General features: G+C 39.5%; 1 protein-coding gene and 1 long non-coding RNA gene across 4 annotated transcripts; one reads left to right on the top strand and one right to left on the bottom strand.

The window, feature by feature from the left end:
- Positions 1-680: 680 nt before the first annotated feature.
- Positions 681-11,399, bottom strand: LOC309862397 (zinc finger protein 300-like). 3 transcript variants are annotated; one of them, XM_082726215.1, is made up of 6 exons: positions 11,196-11,399; positions 10,343-10,469; positions 9,642-9,873; positions 4,643-4,769; positions 4,289-4,415; positions 681-3,241 (listed from the first exon to the last, which is right to left on the bottom strand). In XM_082726215.1, exons 3-6 carry the CDS (start codon positions 9,780-9,782, stop codon positions 1,687-1,689), a joined length of 1,950 nt encoding a protein of 649 aa, XP_082582341.1. In that variant the 5' UTR covers positions 9,783-9,873; positions 10,343-10,469; positions 11,196-11,399; the 3' UTR covers positions 681-1,686. The 3 variants fall into 3 exon arrangements, with proteins under 3 accessions (XP_082582341.1, XP_082582342.1, XP_082582340.1); XM_082726216.1 differs by having other exon boundaries at positions 681-3,245; positions 9,642-9,682; XM_082726214.1 differs by having other exon boundaries at positions 9,642-9,682.
- A 14-nt stretch (positions 11,400-11,413) lies between these two features.
- Positions 11,414-14,382, top strand: LOC309862408. Its single transcript, XR_014310508.1, has 2 exons — positions 11,414-12,287; positions 14,061-14,382. It is a non-coding gene; the product is annotated as an uncharacterized lncRNA (long non-coding RNA).
- Positions 14,383-18,271: the final 3,889 nt, after the last annotated feature.

Raw genomic sequence — 18,271 nt, 5'->3', positions numbered from 1 at the left:
CCCTAAATTTCTGTGTTCACACAATTATCTTTTTTTTTTCCTTTTCCTTTCTTTGTCCTTCTCATGCATTCATCAGGATCAGTAGGGACATCTTCCATGAGAAAACCTCAGAGTAGCTCAACCTAAAAGATGTACACCTAGGCCTCCTTTCCCAAGTCTGAATGGTCAATTTACATCTGACATCAGTGTTCTCAGCTCACTGTTCATAATGAAACCAAGAATTTGTCCACACAGACTAAGAATTTCCCACATCCCTATTAGGCGTGCCCTCTCCCCTGCAGAGGTTCTCACCCAGAGGATCCCCATCTTTTCACCAGAGACAGGTCAGCCATTCAGGAAGAGGATCCGGTGGGCAGGAAATGTGAAGGAACCAAGTGGGAACTATATGAAGAACTATGTGAACACAAGTATACAGATTCCCCCTCATTCTTGCCAAGTATTGCTCTTCTGTAGACACCTCCAACAAGGGTCCTCATCTAAAGCTGCTCATGGAGCAATAGGCAGAAGCACGGGAGGAGAGCAGGAGATATTTCAGCAATACTAAGTTCTCAAACCTGTGGCAGGCATAATTTCTCATCCCAGGAGTTTTGCTCTGCAAGTGTCCTTTGTTCCCAGGGAAAACAGTTGGGGCTATAGGGTGGGAGTCAGAAAAGAACTGAAGAAACATTAGACAGACTCTATCTGTGTAATGACCACAGTTTATATAAATGTATGTAAGAAGTAATAAAAGTATAATAAAATGTCACTTTAACATGCCAAAAATCAAGGCCACCAGGGTCAAAGACAGTCAAATGAACAGTCATGGGAATGGGATATCAAAAGCAGAGTATCTGAAATGCAAAGGAAGTTTAGATGCAGCTTTTACACATTAGTCTTAGCATCCAGTTGCAGGATAGAAAGTTAAAAAGAACCAATATTAACTGAAAACGTGCTCTATATTATACTTTTTTTTTTTTAATGATAAGAAAAAATATTCAGATGGGCGAAATAGGCTTGCTTGAAGTCACACAATCTGTGAACAGTTGAGCCAGGATTAAAACACAAGGCCATCTGGCTCAGTACCTAACCGTTTCTACAATATCAAACTCTCAGGGAAGAAGAATAAAATGGAGACCTGGTCAAGGTGCATCAATTTCAAGGTACAGGATCCTTCTAGAGAGACAGGTCAACTTATATGCCTGAAATGGGAAAATGCATAAACATCACCTGTATTGAATCTGACTCACCCATATTTTCATCTTTGTACAAGAATTTTACATATATCTTTAGGGGTCATGCTAAGCCCCTCCATATGATGTAGTTTCTAGGAATGGATTTTTTTTTCTCAAGCTTTCTTCATGTCCTTTGTTGGGACTTACTGTATGACCAAAATTATGCCAAGCTAATATTAGCAACTTCACAATGTCTGGTTATTGTTAATGTGGTATAATAAAGAATATGTCACTTGTCAATAGTCTATATACATAACTTGTTCTACAGACCATGACTTTAAAAATTTTTACATACCATGTTGAAAATGTTCTTCATTTAAGATTATTTTCCATCATCTTTGCTGAGCTAGGTATCATCTCACTATAGACATGAATTCTCTTATTAAATTTTATCTATAAAGATATCCCATAAGTATCAATCAGGTTCCTAGTATTTATTAAGGCTTGAGCTAATACTGAGAAGGCTTTTCTGTGTTCAGTTCATTATGATTTTACCACCGTTATGAATTCTCTGGTGTACAGTGAGTTGTGACTTCTGGATGAACGCTTTCCCACATACAGTGCACTGATAGGGTCTTTCCCCGGTATGAATTCTCCGATGTAAAACAAGGTCTGACTTCTGGGAAAAGGCCTTTCCACACTCAGCACACACGTAAGGTTTCTCTCCTGTATGAATGCGCTGATGCCCCGGAAGGTGGGATTTCTGAGAGAAGGCTTTCCCACATTCACTGCATATATAAGGTTTTTCTCCTGTGTGAATTCTCTGATGTCCAATGAGATGTGATTTCTGACAGAAGGCTTTTCCGCATTCACTGCATTTATAGGGTTTCTCTCCAGTATGTGTTCTCTGATGTATGATGAGCTGTGACTTCCGGGAGAAGGTCTTTCCACATTCAGTACATTCATAAGGTTTCTCCCCAGTATGAATTAACTGATGTGTAATGAGTTCTGTCTTCCTGCTGAAGGCTTCCTCACATTGAGCACATTTGTAGGGTTTCTCCCCAGTGTGAATTCTTTTATGTATAATGAGGTGGGACTTCTCACAGAAAGCTTTCCCACATTCAGTACATTCATATGGTTTCTCTCCAGTATGAGCTCTATGATGTATAATCAGCTGTGACTTCTGGGAGAAGGCCTTCCCACACTCTCTACATTCGTAAGGTTTCTCTCCAGTGTGAATTCTCTGATGTATAATGAGGGGGGATTTCTGGGAGAAGGCTTTCCCACATTCACTACATTGATATGGTTTTTCCCCCGTGTGAACTCTCTGATGTATAATGAGGGATGATTTTTGAGAGAAAGCTTTTCCACATTCAGAACATTCATAAGGTTTCTCCCCAGTATGAGTTCTCTGATGTACAATGAGATGAAACTTCTCACTGAAGGCTTTCCCACATGCACCACAATCATATGGTTTCTTTCCAGTATGAATTCGTTGATGTACAATGAGCTGTGACTTCTTAGCAAAGGCTTTTCCACAGGTAATACATACACAGGTTTTCTCCTTAGTTTCAACATTGTGATATTGAATAAGGGATTGTTTACTATTAAAAATGTTTCCACACTGGTTATTATTACAGGGCATTACTCCATTATGAATTATTTCAAGATTAGAATCAGATGCACCATGGCTAGATGATTTTCCACATCCAAAGCTCTCATCAGGGTTTTTTCTTGAATTGCTCTTATTACAGCTGTGTAGGTCAACATTGTATTTCAAGTTCTTTTTAAATACATCATAGTTATGGGATCTTTGCCTTAAAGTATCTGGCTCTATGCACTCGTGAAATATTTTTCCCAGTGGATTATATTTATGGCCTGATTCCACAGTGACGGTTTTGTTGTTGATGACTGCTACTTGCCTGAAAAGTCTGTCTTGGTTTTCCTGACATCTCTGCAGCTGGCCACCATCTTGACTGACTTTTAAGATGGAGTAAAATGAACCATCCTTTGTGACTCCTTTCAGGATATTATTACGGAAGGAAACAGACCCCAAAATACATGATTTGGTGTTGTCAAGGTTACTTTTCCTGTCTAAAAAAAAAAGAAAGAAAGAAAGAAATAAAACAACTGTAAAGAACAATGAACAGAATGCAGAAGAACAGAACAAATGACTAATTCAATGTAGCTGATGAACTCAGAGCACAGGGATGGGAACAGATGTTAAAGAGAAAAAGACTCATGGGAAAATTAGAACTGAAGGACACAGAAAAGTATCTGTGTTACCACTCTAATCTGGATTACTCTTTTAGAATCTTTCCATTTTCTCTGCTTTCTAAACGGAAACCTTTTTCACCTTTTGAATTCATTTTTCTTATAAACCATTGTTATATATATACTTAACTACTTTTATCCTGCCACCACTATCCACAGAAATAAGGTCCCTCTGTACTCAAAATACTTAAACTCTCCTCAGTCTAGTTTCCTAATTAAAAACTAATACAAGCAACAGAAAAATCCAAGATCCTGCTATGGATTCAGAATCAGATTCACACTTAGAACCCAAGATTATATTCCACTACTTGTCATAAATGCCTTCTATATGAACCAAGGGAAAATAGCAACGTTCTCTCAGAAAAGCCTTAATTCTCTAACTACAGGTTTTGTTCAGATATGCTCTCCCCACCACAATCTGCCTTTAACCTCCTCCTTCAGATCATCAACACTTTGTATACTTTCAAAGCAGCTACAGCTGCATGCTCTGAAAAATGCCTTCTCAAATTATTATATCTTTAGATTCTCATTTTCTCTAATTTTTAAAACAGCAACTATATTTGACATATAATGGTGTAGAGCCCCATACCTGAAGGTCTTACTATCTAAAATGCGACCTATGTTCTTGGGAGGAATTTGCCTTTCTATTGCCTCTCATAAAAGGTGTTAAAGATAGACATATATGCAGAGAGAAAGATCAATAAGAAATAGCTGCCCCTTATAAAAGCTCACAGTTATTTAATTATTTGTTTAATGCCTACTAAATTCTCAGCACAGGGACAAAGAATAGAGATTTCAGTAGGAACAGAATGTAAGCCTCAGGTATCAATCAATTAAGAAAACAAGACAAACTGATACTTCACTTCCCTTGTCTCCCATCTGCCTGATTTTCATCCGGATAGATCCAGTCTGGCATGTCTCTCTTTATGATCCATGGATCTTCTCCTTGTTCCAACTTAGAGATGACATCTGGTTTGGAAACTGGATATCCTATTAAATGGAAATCACAGAGGAACTGGGAAAAAGTGGAGGTGTAGTTTCAGGAAGGCTACAAGGAAGCAATCCAGGGGGCCCTTAGCAAAAACAGTGACCTCCGTATGGGAAGGTCTGAAGATCATTAAAGTCCTTATATATGTCAGGAACTACAAACCACAGCACCTGATGAGGAAAGGCACTTGGATGGGCAAGTCTGAGTCAGGCAGGGAAGCCATCCTTACCCATTGAGACCAGGTGGCTGAAGTTCTCCAGCATCACATCCCTGTACAGGGTCCTCTGAGCGGGGTCCAGTTGCTGCCACTCCTCTTGGGTAAAATCCACAGCCACATCCTTGAATGATACTAAGGCCTGTAATAGTATATTCCTATTCAATCTGAAGTGATCATTCTCATCATTTCTACTGCAGTATATAAAACTAAACTACACCCAGTTTTGCATCACGGTATTTGGGAGGAATAAAACAAAATCCTGGCTTTACAAGAAGAGCTAGATACAGATCAGGAAACAGAAGATGCTTACTTGATGCAAATGGTAACTTAATAAATGATAAGGGCAGCATGCAAATAACTGAGAGGAAGACAGATTATTCAAAGAATAATACTGAAACAACCGGATAGTCAACAGAAGAATTAATGTTGAATCCATATGTTAAAGGTAGAATTGTAATTCACATATTAAAGTGCTAACCACCAGTTTCTCAGAATGTGACCTTATTTGGAAACAGGGCCATTGCAGATGTTAATTCTATGAGGTATAATCTCATGAGTCTACAATCCACATGACTGATGTATCAAAAGGACAGATTTGAACAGATAGACACACGTAGAAGAAAGATGATATGAAGAGACACAAGATGGTCATCTACAAGCCAAGGAGAGAGGCCTAGAATTGACTGTTCCCTCACAGCCTTCAGAAGGAATCAACCCTGCTGACAACTTGAGTTTTGACTTCTAGCTTCCAGAACTATGAGACAGTAAGTTTCTGTTGTTTAGTCCACCAAGTTTGTGGTACTTTGCCACAGTAACCCTGGCAAACAAATACACCATATCTTACGTCTTGGATAACAGAAAACATAGATTCTGGATGAGCAAAAATTTAAACTCTAAAAAGACAGCCAAGAGCATTAAAGTAACAAAACAAAATATGGGAAGACTTTTAGTAATAATTATAGAGCAGAGAAAGCAAAACATTAAAAAAAATAATTATAGAGCAGAGAAAGTAAAACATTAAAGGTAAAACACACATATGGAGAATCACAGAATGTCAGAGTTCTGCAAAATCATAATCTAATCCCCTCATTTTATAGGAAAATAATCATAGCTTCTCCTCAATGAACAGTTTCCTTATATATGCAATACTTAGTAACATAATGAAGTACATCAATTACAACAGCAATACTGAAAACAGATATAATGAGAAATATGCAGAAAAAATGATGAAAAAAAAGTAACAGATTATTGATGTGACATTAAAATAAGAGATGTGGGTAAGTGTAGTCATAAGGTATTTCTGGAGGGAAAAGTGACTATTTTAATTATGTCACCATCATGTTCACAACAACTGTCATCTAATAGCAGAACCTGAGTGATCTCTATTATTTTAAACTGTTTTTCAGCTTTTCCCCCTAAAAATTTCATTATTATCAAATGTTGCTTTTAGAAAAAGAAAAATTAAACACTGTTTCAAATAGCCACATTGCCCTGCTTAAAAGCATCCTTAGGTTCCAACCTGTATACACAATCAGTCTCGCCTCAGCCATCTCAACCTTAAAGGACCTCTGATCCCACACCAAGTCCCACAGTCACACCATCAAGCTGCCAGGAACTTAGTTTGTCCTTTAAACAGCCTTCTTAATTTTCTTATTTTACATATATAAGAAAAACTGCAGATTAATGGTTAAGTACTTGGCAGAGACTATATACACTGAATGTATGATTAACTCGCAGATTTAAAAGCAGGTGTTCTGAATCGAGAGCTTGAGTTCTTGACCACGCGCTCCACACTGCCTCCTTGATACTGTAAATAAGATCTTTTGTATCTTACTGTTTTAATAACACCCTTGGGCAAACTTCCCATGAAACACCCTATTTTTCAGTTTTCCTCAAATTCTCAGCCTTCCTAAAACCACTCTACTTTTTCTACTTTCGCAAATGTTTCTCATCCTTATCCTACTTCCCTCATGATCCAAAGTTCAATAATCTTCGATGCCTATTTTCTACTTCCTTGGAAAGCTGGTTGCTCCCCAGCTCTGCCTTAGCAGTTCCTGGCTCCCATGTCTATTACAGAACTTTTATTTGTCAAGACTGGTTTCCATATCTATTTACCCAAGTTTCCTCTGCATTCCTCCAGGAAAAAACCATACATAAATCTTCTTGAGATACTCCACAGCCAGCCAGTGCATATGGCATACATTAGGTACTCAACAATGTGTTTGCTAAAAGGAATGAATGACGATTAAAGAGAATAAAAGGAAGTTCATGTTTAGTTAAAAATACTTCTGTGCATTAATCAGTTAGAGTCTTTTGATCTGAAGAACAGTGACATGAGGAAAAAAATACATGTGGAATGTAGAGCACATCCATTGTGACAGGAAGATTAATAAATGTAATTCTAATGTTCAGATTTTGCTTTATTAATTTTACTCAAATGCTTTGGGGTGCCTGGGTGGCTCAGTCAGTTAAGTGTCTGCCTTTGCCTCAGGTCATAATCTCAGGGTCCTGGGATCAAGCCCTGTGTGGGGCTCTCCTGCTCCCTCTCCCTTTGCTCCTCCCCCCAACACTTGTGCATGCTCTCTCTCCCAAATAAATAAAGTCTTTAAAAAATTACACTCAAATGCGTCAATAAACTAAGTATGTATAAATTTTGTTAATTGTGAGAAAAATAATCAGTGGAAAATTGTACTTTTATCATCTGTAAACACCTTTTTGTGGCTTGCATGACTGGGATAATGGAGTTGGAGGAGAGCAGGTGTTAGAAAGAGAAAGGAAGACGGGCGCCTGGGTGGCTCAGTGGTTAAGCCGCTGCCTTCGGCTCAGGTCATGATCTCAGGGTCCTGGGATCGAGTCCCGCATAGGGCTCTCTGCTCAGCAGGGAGCCTGCTTCCTCCTCTCTCTCTCTCTCTGCCTGCCTCTCTGCTTACTTGTGATCTCTCTCTGTCAAATAAATAAATAAAATCTTAAAAAAAAAAAAAAAGAAAGAGAAAGGAAGAATAGACATGTGTGCAATGACTTCACTTCTGGACACTCTGAAAAAAATAAATCCCTCTTCCTACAGGGAGAGGCATATAATCAGTTAATTAGATCTGGAAGCTGGATGTATTAAGCTAATAACAAATCCATTTTCCTTATCTAAAGCTGCTCTAACAGAAATACAAGACTAATCAGATAGGTGATTTTAAACTTTCCAGTAGCCACAATCAAAAACCAATTTTCAAATATATATATGTATATCTCCCAACACATTCAAAATATCATTTTGAAGTGTAACCAATCTTTAAAAATTACTAGTGAGCTTTTGGGAACTAGATCTTTAAACTCAGTATGTATTTTACACTTATGGCACATCTCAATTCAGACTAGCCAATTTAAAGTGTTTAGTGACATGTGGCTGGTGGCTCTATGCTGGACAGCACAATTGGAAGCTACTGATATCCAAAAGAAAACAACCCCATCTTTTTGCAATAGAACTCACTTGTTAAGCTTTACTGTAAAATATACATGAGATTTCTAGATTTGACAATAACAGTGATGATGACACAATACTAAAAATAACAACTAACACTTAATGTGGAACAAACCCTCCCCAGATACACTTCCAGGCATGTTTGATTTGCTTAACTCTCACAACAACCCTAAAAGGATTCCAATCTCCATTTTAAAGAGAAAAAAACAGTCCCAGTTCAACCAGCCTGCAAAGAAATATTATGCATCTGCCAAGATAATAAGGAAATTTGGGTACTGTCATGGGAAGATATTAAAAAACCTTTACATGAGACAGTAAAGTTAAAAAACCAGTTGCAGCATGGAATGTTTACTGTAACATTATTTTCCAAAGGAAAAACACAATAAAGAGACACTCGGATATTTGTACTTTCATACATACACACTGATCACAGTTACACTCATACTGAAAATATCTGGAAGATTACAAACAAATGGTGAACACTGATAATCCCAGGGGGATGAGAGTTTAAGTTAAAAAATCAGTTTTTAAATTTTTATCATTTATATAGTTTAAAATTTATATACTGTGTATATAGCCAATGTTGGCAAGGAGAAAAAGTAAGACAAGCTATTAAAAATGGAAGCACAGAGAAGGAACTGGTTTTGAGCTGGACAGTGATGCTACATAATCTGAAGTCACAGCAAAGGGTATGAGCACCAGGGGCCATGCTCTACAAACCTTTGCCAGATAATTATAATTTTAAGAACTGCCCTTTGGGAGGAAAATATATTTTGGAAGACCATTCAAAATGTACCCATTCTGTGTTATTTAGACAAGAGGACAATAGGAAGCCTCTGTAATCAATGTGGTCCTCTAAACCAGAAATCTAACAAATTTTTTCCATAAAGTTTGTATTTTCAGCATTGCAGGCCATACGGTCTCTGTTGTACTTACCCACGATGGCACCGTGGCAAGGCAACAGCCATAGACAATAATACGTGAACAAAGGTTATGGCTGTGCTGCCAGTGAAACTGTTCATAAAAATAGAGAACTGGATTTGGCCTATAGGCCAGAGTCTGATGAGCCCAGCTCTGAAGATTAAGGTTCAAGGCATTTGGCTATGGCATTATGATACCTTCCCTCTAAAAGAGATGATTTGATGATATAGCTGTAAGAAAGCTACTGTTGCATTTACCCCAGGAGTGTTGGTAAGAACACTGTGTACTCCATCACCTAGTTAAAGACCCAGAATGGAAATCTGTTTTAGTCTTACGCAGCAAGAAATAAAATAGAGAGCAATGTATCTGTTTTCTCTTTAGAAGACTGCAAATCATGACACTGATGATGTCTGCAAGATCAGAAAACTTGGTATATCCATTTTTAAAAATGTTTTCAGGCCAGGCTATCCAAATGTTACCTAGAAACCCTTTCTAGGTCTTGATCTTTATTTTGGCTACCTTTTCCCTACTCCAAATTTTAGCTGTCTGTACTTTCCCATTTGACTGGGCAGAAAATGAAAGAGGAAATTTTAAAAATTACAAATAAAAGCAACTCACCTGGGACTTCATTTTCTGCTCTCTTCTAAAAGGGCAGATGCCTGAAAGAGCAAAACTGGTGATGAAGAGGACATTTTCACAGACTAGACTTGGTCCGCAGCTTCCCCATTCACCAATCCAGAAACATTCACCGCTAGACATCAGGTGGATGATGGACAACAAGGCACAAGGTTGTTTGGTCCTTGTAGAAGGGTCAGGAAGCACTAGGTGAAGGAGTCCTCTTATGACTACACTATAATAAACAGAACTTGATCAAGATTATTTAATTGTATAGATATGTTTCATATTGACTCACTAACAGCTTATTATTCCCCTATGAACCAGTATTTCTATTTGTAGAATAGTTTTATAAGGCAATAAACATGAATAGATTTACAGTAAGATTAACAGCAGATGGACTTCCTTGGCAATAAGAACGGCCATGACCAAACGGAAACCTGAGAAATGTATTCCCTTATTCCCTGGAAAGAATCAACACTTGAATTCCAATAATCTACCAAGAGGTCTTTCATATTTTCCCTCAACTCAGCACAAATTCTCCTGCCAATCGATATTCATGGACCAAAATGTTAATGTTAAGATGTTTTCTGTTTAAACTGTAATTGCAGGTTTTCAACAGTGCAGTCATCTGCGTATAAAAATGGTGATAGGTTGGAACCACTTATACAAGAGAATATACTGCAATGCAGGATGGTATATACCTGGTCGATTTTTCTCAGCCCCAGGAGGAGTCATGCAGACAAGACTGAACTGGTTCAGAGGCACTGGATGCTCCCATGACAGGGAGACTGTTTTATGTGCTGTTTTCCAGGCGCTGTCAAAACTGATCTGGAAGGAAACAACCAAAATAGCGATGCTCATGTCTGGGTACCCGGCAGGTGTTCATTTAAGTGTTTCTTGAATAAAATAAAAAATGACTTCAACAAGCTTAGGAAAAGGCCGAAAGTCACACTTTTGGTAATAATGCATCCTTTTTTATTTGTTCGGTCTTGTTTCAAAATGATCATGGGGGGGGGGGGGGGATGGGGAGGCACCAGGCTTAGGGTGCAATGGTGAACCGAGAAGGGGTCTGACGTTTAAGAAATCAAGGGATGCCTAAAATGGCAATTTTAACTGTATGTAAAAGTCTTTCCCAGTAAATTGGGGCTGATCATCGTGACTAATCGCATTATTGCTCCGTCCAAATTTCTGAATCCTAGGGCCTAGCAATGACACACCCACAGAATTCCCCCATGACCACCACATCACGGACCACGAAAGGGATATCCCGGTCATTTAGTCCAAGCCTCCTCCCCACTCACTGATTCTCCAGAGTCCCCTAAATCACGGACCCCAGTCAGTCCCCTTACACGCCATTTCTGATCCCACAGACAACCCCATCACTGACACATCATTGCCCAATTACTAATCTCATCCCTCACTCCAACTCTGACTCCCCAAAACACCCGACACCTATGGCACAAACCTCCCCACAACGTCCCCACCCCTGACTTCATAAACCTCCACTGACCCTCGCGAACCCCTCCCCTCCTGTTACCAATTAAACCGACTCACCGCACGGGCCCGCCTTCTGCCTTGCGGCTCTGTTATCATGCCCCGAGCCGCCCACCACCGCTCTGGCAGGGACGGCTGTCACAGCCATACTGGCGAACTCTCCAGCTTCCTGTCTGGGAGAGTGCAGCGCGGGGCTCCCGAGCCTGCGCTGTTCCGTACTGGGTGGCTTTGCCCACTCGGCCGCCCCGGCCGCTTTGTTCAGGAGGCAAGATGGCGGCTCCCAGGCTGTGCCTCGTGCTGGGAGCCGCCACCTTGAGAGTCCGGTCGGGTCCGTACGGCGGAAGAATTCGATTTATTCCTAACTTTGGACGGTGCCACGGCGACAGGGAGGGCAGGAGGCAGACGACGGAAGGGAGGATAATACAGACCAGTGAGGTGTATTATCTTAACCAGAGAGGATAATACAGACCTCTCTGAGGTGCAGAGAGATTTTACAGGAGGATTGGGGAAGAAGTTTTGAGTGCTCCGACCTCTATTAAAAGATTGTATTAGGTGAAGGAGGAGGAATTGGGGATGTTAAAATACTCTCACGGACGACACTGAACGTGCTTGTAAATGGTACAGCCGCACCCCCGGAGGTTGTACTTGCTGAGAGGGGTGAACCGTGGACTGGTACAGTCCCCTTCGCAGAGATGCCCGGCGGAGAGGAGGAGCCGAAGTAGTGGAGGGGGTGGCTGGGGCAGGGGCGGAGGACGGGAATCAATCGCAGAAACGAACTTTAAAAACGGTTGTAAGGAATCCTCTAGGGGACAGTACTCCTGGAGGAGGGAGGAAGAAAGGAAAACAGAGACAGGGAAGAGACTGAGGCCCCGAGCGATGGCACGGAGAAGCCGGAGGAAATCGGGGCCGCGATCGAGGGACAAAGGGGAGGCCCGTGTGGGCGGCGATGGCAGCCTGGAAGGCAGCAGACGGGGCGCAGCGGAACCGAAGTGGGGCACTGAAGGTCACAACGCGGGAGACTCCGAGGCAGAGGGAGATGGAGACAGGCAAAGCGGAGACTGAAAAATAAGGGGAAAAAATGGAGAGGTAGCGAGCGAGGAGGCTAGATTTCAGGAAAACATCACGGGAAAAAATAACGAACCTACCGTAACGGTTAGGTCTTACGCCAGGCTTTTATATATTTATAAAATATAAATGAATGTGTGTGTGTGGGGGGGGGGTTCTGTGTTAACATGTTTCATGGGCTTAAATACATCCGATTTTGAATCGTTTTAAAAGGAGCCATTTTTTTGGCCTATGTAATTAAATGAGCAACAATTTCACATTGAGCACTTTAATTTTTCATGTCAAGTAAGAACAAATCTGGACTTAGGAAGTGATTTTATTCAGAAAGATGATTGGCGGGGCACCTGGGTGGCTCAGGTCTGATCTAAGGGTCCTGCGTCAGGCTCCCTGCTGAGCGAGGACTCTACTTCTCCCTCTCCCTTTCCGTGCTCTCGCTCTCAAATAAATAAAATCTTAAAAAAAAAAAAAAAAGAAAAGAAAAAGTTTGCAATAGAGAGAAGACTTAAATCTGAGAAATCTGCAAGCATCTCAAAATCAAATTGACCCCGCCCCTGACTCGGTTTTTTTTGGTTTTTTTCTTACATAGGGTTAAGACAGGTTAGTGGGAACATTGAAGAGGTAGAAGTGTGCATGTGGCAAAAACAGGGCACTTTAAAATGTTTCTGGGGGTCCTCAGATTCTGAGAAAAAGCTGTTAAGGGAGGATGTTCTGCATATACATACTGCTTTGGTCTGTTTAAACTTAGGGAGGAGCCAAAGCTTAGATCCCCATGGGAAGAGAGAGGCCTAACTTGACTTGTCAAGACAAAGAAGAGGATAAGAAGTAGGCAGCTGATTCCCTTCAATTTAAACTTCCACAGCTACGTCAATATTTATCGCATGCCTGGGGCTTAAGACAGTGTAGCTCCTGTGTTAGGCACTAAGGGTGGAGTGGGACTTGATCCCAGGACTCTGGGATCATGACCTGAGCCAAGGGCAGCTGATTAACCGACTAAGCCACCCAGTTGCCCAGAAGCCACAGTCTTTCTAAAACCTAAATTGGAAATGATACCTCCTTATTGCTTCTGTATTCTGTTTGCTAAAAGTGATTCAGTAAGGCCTGCCCACTGACAATCAAATGGGAATTGAGCCCCACCTCTTAAGGGGAGAATTGTCATGTTCTTGTCATAACTTTTACCCTTTGATTCAGAAACCCCACTTCCAAGAATATATTTCAAAGATGAATAAGCAAAAAAAAAAAGGGACAAAAAAAGGTCAAAAGATTATTCATTACAATACTGTTTTTAATATTGTAAATACTAAAATAAGCTAAAAATACTATTTTTAGTATTGCAATGAGTAATCTTTTGGTCATGTTTTTAAAAGACAAACATCTACTAACAGAGGTCTGGTTGTATAAATTATGGTATACACATAAAACGTATTATTCATCAGTAAGAGAAAAATCTCATAACTATATGGAGTGAAATTTAGGATATAATGTTATGGGGAAAAATAAAAATGGTTTATTACCACTTAGTTTTATAAAATATGAAAATGAATGAATATGTATACAGTCAAGTCCCATTATTCATTATAGCCATGTTCTATATAAGGTTGTTGCAAACAGAATTAGTGAATGCTGAAACATTGCTCCTAGGTGAAATATATAAATATATATTCACATACATATACATAAGACACGTACACACATAATACATATATATTATAGGGATTATAATCTTAAATTTTACAGGGTGTACTACTTTTACAACACCCTTAAAATCAATTCATCCTGGTAGATTCTACTTTATTTTACAAAAGAGAAAAATGAAGTATTCCGAAGTATTAAGTTACTTACCTGAGGTCACTCCATTTACAGGTGCCAGAGTTGGATTTACCAGAGTGGCCCCAGCGCTGGAGTTTCTAACACTATACTACACTGCCCATGTCTCCATCCTCTTGAAAGCTGGAACAAGAGGAAGAACATCCCCTCAGTTCAGCCTCACACGGAAATGTGTACATGAGGCAACTCAAATGTTTCACTGTTCTGTGCATTTCTGCTATGACTACAAAAGTACCACATTGGTCTGGGGGTTACAGGTCAATTTTAGAAATTAGGTAAATTTGAAGATATGGCAAAATGAAGATCAACTGTATATATATTTACCTGAAAAATAAAAAGCAAATAATGGAAGAATAAATGATCAAAATAGTATCTGTAAAGAATGCTGTTACTTATCTACTAATATGTGAACTTACCTCAAAACCTAGTGGCTTAAAACAACACATATTTTTTGTCTCTGTGTGTCGGGAATCTGGACATGGATTACCTGGGTCCTCTGCTTTGGGGTCTCCCATAAATCTATCATCAAGGTATTGGCCTAGGCTGGGGTCTCATCTGAAGGATCAAATGAGGAAAGATCCACTTCCAAGCTCAATGACATGATTGTTGGCAGAATGCACTGTCTCAAGAATTGTTGAATGAAGGGCATTCACATCCTTGCTGGCTGTTGGATGGAAGCTACACACAGTACTTTGCCATGCGCGACTCTCTAACCTGTGACTTATATATCTAATGAGGCAGGAGAAAGAGTCTGTAAGCAAGATGGAAGTCACAGTCTTTTAAAACCTAATCACAGAAGTAACACTCACCTTATGTTGCCATATTCTGTTGGTTCAATGTTACTTATTCATATGGAGGGTATTGCAAAGGCTGTGAATATCAGGAGGTGGGAATCATTACCCATAAAAGATACTGCCTACCACAGGAAAGAAGAAAATAAGATAGAGGGGACAGAGATAGTACATAGTATTCTTTGAATGTACATGTTCTGTTGATTTCACTTTAGAACCTCAAAAAATTACAACATTATGAAACAAAATTAGTTATAAAACAACCCCAAAGTTCTACTTCTGGCCAAAGTGAAGTCACAAGGCTTGGACTATACTTTTACCTGAAATTATGGAAAACCCAAATAAATGTATGAAACAATGGTTTGTAAGACATTGGACATCAGGGGGCGCCTGGGTGGCTCAATGGCTTAAGCCTCTGCCTTCGGCCCAGGTCATGATCTCAGGGTCCTGGGATCGAGCCCCGCATAGGGCTCTCTGCTCAGCGGGAGCCTGCTTCCCCCCCCCCTCTGCCTACTGTGGTCTTTCTCTGTCCAATAAAAGTATATAAAATCTTAAAAAAAAAAAAAGACATTGGACATCAGGCATTTAAGGACAGTGATCCTTAAAGATGGGAAACACATGAGGTAACCCCTTTTGATTGCTCAGTTTACTGCCTTGAGAAAATTTCTAAGACACAACACAGGGAAGGGGAGAACAGGCAAAGTTCCACAGACTCTCAGAGTTGAGGAGAAAGAACCAACAGTACAGACAGACCAAGGACTCTAGAGTCACAGAGTAGAAGACCAAAGAGGAGAAAGCTGTCCCCAAAAGAAAACTCCAAAGACTTTCAGAGGGTCTACTTCTCATCAGAATATTGGTCAATATATGTATATAGGGAAACTATCAAAGTTTGGGAAAATAAACACATGAAACGAAAGAGGAAACAGTAACTAGATCTCACAAAAAGCCAAGATCAATGTCTGTTTCTACCAGCCAGACTGGAAAACTTTGCTATTCATGGAGCACTGAGAAGAGCACTCAAAATGTTCTGCCTCAATACTGAAAGTAGTTAGCTCTACACTAAAATATTGCTCTGGTGCCACCTAACAAATCAGATTTGAAAGAATTAAACTGTTTCCAAGCAACAATCATAGAGAAAGGTTTACAAAAAAATGGGAATAAAAAGTAGCGCCCAACATGGTAAAATTCACAATGTCTTGTGTCAAAACAATGATTATCAGACATGTAGGGATGCCTAGGTGGCTCAGTCAGGTAAGCGTCTGCCTTCAGCTCAGGTCATGATCCCAGGGTCCTGGAATTGAGTCTCACATGGGACTCACTGCTCAGTGGGGAGCCTGCTTCTCCCTCTGCCTTGCGGCTCCCCCTGCTTGTGCTCTCTCTGACTCTCTCCCTCTGACAAATAAATAAAACCTTAAAAAATAAATCAGACATGTATAGAAATTGGAAAGTAATACTCATAATTAGGACATGTATAGAAATTGGAAAGTAATACTCATAATTAGGAAAAATGCCAAGGAAAAGAGATCAGAAATGAAAAACATATTGCAAATATGTTATCAAGTTATTACAAGATCTTGCAGTCATTAAATGGATAATACTAAAATATTATTAACAACTTTAGCCTCATAAATCTGACCAGGTAGAAGAGATGGGCCATTTTCTCAGACACCAAAACTCAACCAAGGTGAAATAGATAATTTGCATAGTCCAAATTAAAACTGACTCTTAATTAAAGACCTTGCAAAAAGAAAAGACAGTTTCATTGGAGAAGTCATCTAAATTTAAATAGCATCAATTTTACATAAACTCTTCCACAAAACAGAAGGGAATACAAGCCAAATCATTTTATCAGGAAATTATTACCAAAACCATACCAAGAGAGAAAACTACAGACCAATGTGTCTCATGAACTTAGGCACAAAAATCCTTAACAAAATATTAGCAAACCAAATACAACAATCCATTAAAAGAATTATGCACTATGACAAAGTGGAATGTATTCCAGGTATGCAAAGCTGGCTCAAATTTGAAAATTAACCAATCACTGTAACCCATTTATCAACAAAATACAAAGAAAAAGTATGTAATTATATCAATCAACACAGAAAAATCATTTGACAAAAATCCACCACCATTCATGATAAACACTCAGCAAACTAGTAAGAGAGGAGAATTTCTTTAATTTGATAAAGAGCATATACAAAAAAGAAGAAAAAAAACCCACAGTAAATAATATTTAATGGTGAAAGACTGCACATTTCCCTTCTTAGATCAGGAACAAGGCAATAGTGTTTCATCACACTACCCTAGTTCAACATAGTATTAGAAATTCTTTTTTATTTTTTAAAGATTTTTATTTATTTATTTGACAGAGAGAGATCACAAGGAGGCAAAGAGGCAGGCAGAGAGAGAGGAAGGGAAGCAGGTTCCCTGTTGAGCAGAGAGCCCGATGCGGGGCTCGATCCCAGGACCCCGGGATAATGACCTGAGCTGAAGGCAGAGGCTTAACCCACTGAGCCACCCAGGCGCCCCCAGTACTGGAAATTCTACCCATTAAAATAACACAAGACAAAATTTGTAGTGATCAGAAAGAATAGAAATAAAATTGATGTGAGTGATGTTGGTCCTTTATAGAAAATCCAAAGGAATGTACCAAAATTAAGCCTAAAACTTAATATGTGAGTTCAGCAAAGTTATAGGATACAAGAACATCAGTGCATAAAAATCAATCACATTTTGGGGATGCGTGGGTGGCTCAGTCATTAAGTGCCTGCCTTCAGCTCAGGTCATGATGGCAGGGCCCTGGGATCAAGTCCCACACTGGGCTCCCTGCTCAGCAAGGAGCTGAACTCCCTCTCTAGCTGTCTCTGTCAAATAAATAAATAAAATCTTAAAAAAAAAATCAATCACATTTCTATTCGCTAACAATAAGCATATGGAAATAAAAACATAATATTTCGATCAGTACAAAGGGATCAAAATACTTGGTCTTGCACTTAACAAAACAAGTAAAGGATCTTTAGGAAGAAAATTACAAAATGTTGTTGAAAGAAATCAAATAAATGTAGAGATAAATTGTTTCCATTGAATTGATGATTTATAAACTATAAAGAAGTTACTACTTGGGGTGCCTGGGTGGCTCAGTGGGTTAAAGCCTCTGCCTTCAGCTCAGGTCATGATCCCAGGGTCCTGGGATCCAGCCCTGCATCAGGCTCTCTGCTCAGTGGGGACCCTGCTTCCTCCTCTTTCTCTGCCTGTTTCTCTGCCTACTTGTAATTTGTAATGTCATTTATTCAAATGAATAAATAAAATCTTAAAAAAAAAAGAACCCTTGTGAACAAATTCTAGCTGAAAAGAAAAAGCTTAAAACATAGTTACATGAGGCAAATATGGAATTTTGGATAGGATCAACGTGACAAGATGAAAAAGATATTCCAAGCAAATGGAAACCAAAAG

This window comes from Mustela nivalis, assembly GCF_964662115.1.
Source record: "Mustela nivalis genome assembly, chromosome: 3".
NCBI classification, from domain to species: domain Eukaryota; kingdom Metazoa; phylum Chordata; class Mammalia; order Carnivora; family Mustelidae; genus Mustela; species Mustela nivalis.
The sequence above is the reverse complement of the archived record's forward strand: the minus strand, read 5'-3'. Positions and strand labels throughout refer to the sequence as shown.